The 6000-nt window shown below is 42.7% G+C and overlaps 1 protein-coding gene across 1 annotated transcript in view; it reads left to right on the top strand.

Annotated features, from left to right (window-relative positions):
• The first annotated feature begins 1072 nt into the window (after positions 1 to 1072).
• The window catches only part of LOC144536178 (zeta-sarcoglycan-like), a 383819-nt gene continuing 378891 nt past the window's right edge, over positions 1073 to 6000 (top strand). The window contains exon 1 of the mRNA XM_078279176.1: positions 1073 to 1361. Within this exon, the coding sequence (XP_078135302.1) occupies positions 1323 to 1361 (39 nt within the window). The 5' untranslated portion in view covers positions 1073 to 1322. The remainder of the gene's footprint in view (positions 1362 to 6000) is intronic.

Raw genomic sequence — 6000 nt, 5'->3', positions numbered from 1 at the left:
TGACAGATAAAAGTAAAAAGCCCTGATGGTCGGCAGGCGGCGACACCTTATTATGCAGGAGAAGGATGAAGACAATTTGCACCATAAGAAAGAAAGAAAGAAAGAAAGAAAGAAAGAAATATGATCTATTTTCCTGTGATATTCATATTCATATAGAGGCATAGCCTACTGTATCACACACACACACACACACACACACACACACACACACACACACACACACACACACACACACAAACAGAGGCAACAACCTCAGACTTCCTGCAACAGCCTTCCAACAGCCTCTGCATTTAAATCTCTTTCATGTCTTTAGTGGCAAAGCAGCATTTTTCGATTCATCTACTTGATTAGAACGAGCCTTAACCTCTCCCTCCTTCTCCCACTTTCTTTACCACACACACGCACGCACGCACACACACACACACACACACACACACACACACACACACACACACACACACACACACACCGGTGCGTCAGTCATTGGAATAATATACAGCATAAACCTTCCTTCCTTCCTTCTCTCGTCTCATCTCTCGCAGCTCCCCTCATCTGCTCTCTTCTGCATTTCTCCCACCAGGTATCTCTCCCGCTATCTCCTCCTCTCTTTTCCCTCCCTCTCTCTCTCTCTCTCTGACCCCTCTCTCTCTCTCTTTCCCTTTTCTTTCGGGGAGACTTGATATCTCTGGCGGTTTGCCGCATGGAAGTCGCCCAGGCAAGGCAGAATATCTTCTGTCTGATCTGGACTCCTTCTCTTCAGTTGCCGACCACTGCACGAGCAGACACAACATCACACTCACATTTAGTGGGATTCAACGGGATATAACGGCATTTATCCGCTGACCGACTGACAGGAGAGTCTAAATCCCGGCTTCATTCCTGCAGTGGGGGAATATTTCTTACTCAGATGTAACAACAAAAAAAGACCTACCGGATCGTCAAGTGCGCAAAAGCCGCATCTTGAAACATTACGCAGCTATTCTAGTCTATTGCTATATTGTTTTCTATTCCCTCGATCCCCTGCTCGGACAAACCGGGAACCGCAGGTGGGGGGGGCGGGGGGGCGCTTCCACGGCATGGAGTCCTGATTTTACCAAGCGACCCACCGGGATGAATGAAACTGAGAAAACCCGTCGCCGTGGTGGAATATTAACAACCTAATCCTAACAACAATAACAAATGGGATGTTGCAGCAGAGTTTGGGACTCTAGAGAGCATTCCAACTTTATTCGTCTCCGTTTTTAGTCTCTTTCCCTCTCATATTCTTCGCCTGTGGGACTTCTATTTTTGTGCCTGATTTTGCAGTACTTCACCCCTCTATCATGGACCGGTCGACGTCTTTGGATATAGAGGCGCTCAAGGTAAGACGCTCAGCCGGGCGGCGCGCACTTGTTCCAGGGAAGAGAGTCGCGATCCCCGGCTGGATGGGTGACTGGGTGTCCTGTAAGGTGACGGGGTATGGTGGTTGGCTGGTCGGATGACTGTTATCAATTGGTGGCAGGTTGGATTAATCCGCAGAAGAGTAGCTGATGGTGAAGGGTAACACTGCTGTGCTGGGTGACTGATTGAGTGACTGGGTGGCTGGATAGGTGACCGGGTGGCAGTTTGGGCTAGTTGGGTGACCCAATGGGTTTAGGATGTTGGGAGGGCAGCTAGATGCTAGAGGTCTCGAGGTTCAATAAACGGATGGGGTTTGCCACTGTCGGAGTACCCAGCTCTGGGTTGTTGCAACACTATCAAAGAGCATCTCTCTCCCGTTTTGTTGTCTCCGTTTCTACATCACACTCGTGCACAAATCCACACTCGCTCTATGCTGGTTAGGGAATAAAGAGAGTGGGACTGTGTGTGTCAGTATTCGGAGCGTGGGGTGAATTTCAATATGCTTTGCACAGAGAGTTGTTGCAGAGCTGCTGTGGGCGTCGGTGGGACGCTCGATAGACGGGACGGATTTTTGTCCAGAGGGTCTGGGTAAAAAAAGAAGAAGAGAAGAGCAGAGAGTGAAGGATGAGATGAAGACGCTATGTATTCTCTAGTCATTCTGCCAATTTATTTTCATCATTTTAATTTACTAGTTCAATGTAATGTGTATTACCTGCTTAAAAGTGAAGTCTGTTCAATATTCCTAACTCAAGACAAAACTAATATTCGACCTATGTGTGTGTGTGTGTGTGTGTGTGTGTGTGTGTGTGTGTGTGTGTGTGTGTGTGTGTGTGTGTGGACGGTGGGGGATCTGGGTCGCTGTTAATACAGCTCTTCTCTCTCTCTAGGGATAGAGTTTTGCCCCCACTTCCTATCCCCCCATCATATTAATGTCATATCAATGTGAAGATAAATTGAGCATATTGAGAGAACGTCCATTTTAATATTCTAGGTATAGGCCAAATGATGTTCAGGTAAAATGTAATGGGTTACAAACATTGTAAAATCCATGTGAATTCAGCACCTCTTCCATCTGTAACAATAGTTTGGAAATTTGTGCTAATCAGTCATTCCCTCAGCATTCAACCATCACTCAAATTGTATACGGGAATGCAATCTATAGCAGCTAATTGGACATTTTGGTGTTTATGGGTGGTTGTATTTGTGTTGCGTGCACATGTATACTGTCACATCCAAAACCTGGATGGTGTTAACATTTGAGTACAATGATGAAAACGGTTTCCAATTGCAAAACTATGGGTCCCTACAGGAATACTGCTAAAAATAAGGAACTTATTGTTGAAATATTTGAGTGATACCATAATAAACCAAAATGTTCAGGCAGGACACTATCACTATAGAAATTAAATGCCACATGCGTACCGTAAGAATGTCACACTATCATCAGGGAATGTAACGTAGACAGGAAATGTCCATTTTCAATGTACCGCTGCTATTACTGATAACCAGTGATTGGATAAATCAGCAAATCGATGAGATTCCCCAGGGGTTTGACATTTCAAGTAGCATTTTAGGTGATCACATTTCTGAGAAGGAGACCGGGATACTGCACTGATGCAGTGCTCTAAATTGACATTGACTTCAGCTGGCTGGTTGCAGACGCCAAAGAAAAATATTGGCATTCTGATTTAAAAATGACCTTAACTGTTAGCCAATGACCAGCAGAACTGTGAGAGTGATGATGTTTTTGTCTCATGTATGAGCTGTCCGGCCTTTTCTGATGTCATGTTTGATACACTCTGTTTTTGGCCAGGTGATTTAAAACATAACTTGTAACAAATTGTATCTGAGAGTGTAACACATGAGAGTGTGCAGTGTTTGAATGTCTTGCATTCAGTTCAATGTAACTTATCTTCCCATGAATAATATATTGTGAAGTTAAAACGAGGCTCTATCTGACTTGTTTTTATCAAAGCTGAGTTATCTACACATTTCTCATCTTTGAAAGCTTTTCATGCTTGTGTTATGTAATTCAAAGAACCTTGGCAGGTTAAGCATTTAAAAATAAACTGAATATATGGTAGATTAATATGATGTTATATCTCTGATGTTTAACATCCCGTAACAGCACTGTCAAACAAACCCTTAGAACTCCCAGATCACGATATGTTAAAGGGAAATTCTGGTATTTTTCAACCTGAGTTCCTTCAACTTTGCACTCGCTACCTCCGTTGCAGAGATTTGGGACATGCTACTGGGGCAATGTCTGGGACAAGCAGCACAAACCTTTTCAAGCCTTCCAAATAAACTTGTTTCTGAGTATGACCAAAAGTAAACACAGAAATAAGCCCCTTTGGCTAGCTATTGTAGCTATCTGCACGAGGACCTATTTTCCATACTCTGTTTCCTAAATCTCTACAATGGATGTGATGGGATGCAAACTCAAGATGCTCATAATAGTCAGAGCTGCCACAATTATGAGAACACCCAAGTCTAAAAATACCAAAGTTTTCCTTTAACATATAAAAGCATATTACAGTTTGATGAGTGATTGCAGCAATCAAATCTCAACCCTGGCAGTGTTAGTCCATCGCTCTGCCCGTTGGGTTTAAAGGATTTATGTCCACTTCCACCAGTCCATCCATCCATCCATCTGCTGCTTGTTTTTTGCAGAGCTGGTGTCATATCCTTGGCAGTGCTGACAATGCCTGAGATCTAGTGCATTGGTAGTTGGCACTCAAAAGTACACGCACACACAAACACACACACTGTCTCCTGCAGTGTTCTCCATTTGTAGTGAAGGTCGCAAATGTATGTGTGTGTGGGTTTGTTTGTTTGTGTGGGTATAGCCATGTTTATCTATACCTGTGAGGAGTAATCCTTCACAATCCGTACTTTTAATATATTTGGAAATTAATGTAAATAAATACAGTGTCCTCTGAAGAATAGCAAAACCTAAAACTTGTGTGTGTGTGTGTGTGTGTGTGTGTGTGTGTGTGTGTGTGTGTGTGTGTGTGTGTGTTGGTGCATACAGGTTTGTTAGCCAGCTGGCCTCTCAAACTTTAAAGTAAACTGGAGACAAACACACACACACACACACACACACACACACACACACACACACACACACACACACACACAGAGCAATCTAATCTAATGAAAAGCCAGATTTTTTTCAGTCAGTCAAGTCTGTGTGTCTGAGTGTGTGTGCCTCAAAGAGCAATCACAGGAAATGAAAAGCGAACAAGGACAACATTGGGACATTAGAAAGTCACTGCATTATATTAAATATACAAGTGGTATGTGTGTGTTTGTGTTCATATGTGTGTGTCTGGATTTGACCAAAGACCTATCTGCTTGTAAATCAGTGCAGGTTTCGATATCAATGGAGCAGTTTAAGTGTTATTGATCTTTAGTAATAGCTGCACCATAAATTATATGCAGTATAATAAAGGCAGTCAGATTGAATATGACCCTCTACATCAGAGCCTCTCAAATTGTTACAGGAACAGGTATTGGAAAAGCCAAGAGTAGTTTAATTTTGGTAGTGCTAGATCAAAAGTTACGTTTTTAACCCTGATGTAACCAGTCAAGACCAAACAAAATAAATCCATACTTAACAGCATTGTTGGGTCATAGCAGGACCCAAAATATTGAGTTGACTGGTCACTGTGACGTTGCAAAAATCTCACAACCTAAAAAGCTATTTTAATTATTTTTCTTAACTCATACTTAAATTAGAATAATACCTCTAAATTACTGTTGGCTGCTAGTCTAGACATAGACCTATTTATCAGATACTTTCAGTTATTCACACGTCAACTAGATTTTCACAATTGAGCAGAACCTCCAATTGATGGTTAGTTACCTGCCAAAGTGACTGGCAAAGTAAACCAACTTATAGTACAAGCCTCAGTCAGAATGAAGCAGTATTTGCATGGTGGCTGCTTTCCCACACTGTTTGCACTCTTTCACACAACCCCATTTGGTAACCACCCAGTGCAGCCAAGGTTTTGCATTTCTGGCCACTGAGCAGCTCAATTGGAACAATTTGGGGTTCAGTACCTCTTCCAAGGGCACTTCAACAGTAGCTTCTGAGGGATTGGAGAACATTATTCATTCATTTAAGCCAGCCAGCCCCAAGCCTGCCTCTCTAACCTTCAGGCGAGCCCAATTCCTCATCTATTATCAGGCACCGGTTCAGTTTAACCATCTAACAAGCACAAGCAGACACCACACGTGAACTGATGACTAAACGTGCTGCCATGTGAAATACATCATATTTTGGTGACAGTTATGTTTGTAGAAGCTTCCAGTGTGGCAGCTGCACAAATTGAAAAGTGGGCGCCTCACTCTGAGCCAAACAGACTTCATTCCTACAGTGGAGCCTTCCCAAACATCTACATGTGAAAACCATTGCAGATAGGCTATGCTGTATTAGGTTTACCATGGGTGACATCACATTAATAACAAAGCCTCCAGGGTGCCAAATGATTACAGTAAAAGGCTGTGTATTGATAGACAGCTACAGCAGATTTTAACTTGGTAATTTTTCACCCTTTGGGATGTGACCCCATATGGGATCACATAATATGCAAATGAACTGTAGAAAAGATTTAA

This window comes from Sander vitreus, chromosome 2 (assembly GCF_031162955.1).
Source record: "Sander vitreus isolate 19-12246 chromosome 2, sanVit1, whole genome shotgun sequence".
Classification (NCBI taxonomy): domain Eukaryota; kingdom Metazoa; phylum Chordata; class Actinopteri; order Perciformes; family Percidae; genus Sander; species Sander vitreus.
This window is presented reverse-complemented; position numbering and strand designations above follow the sequence as displayed.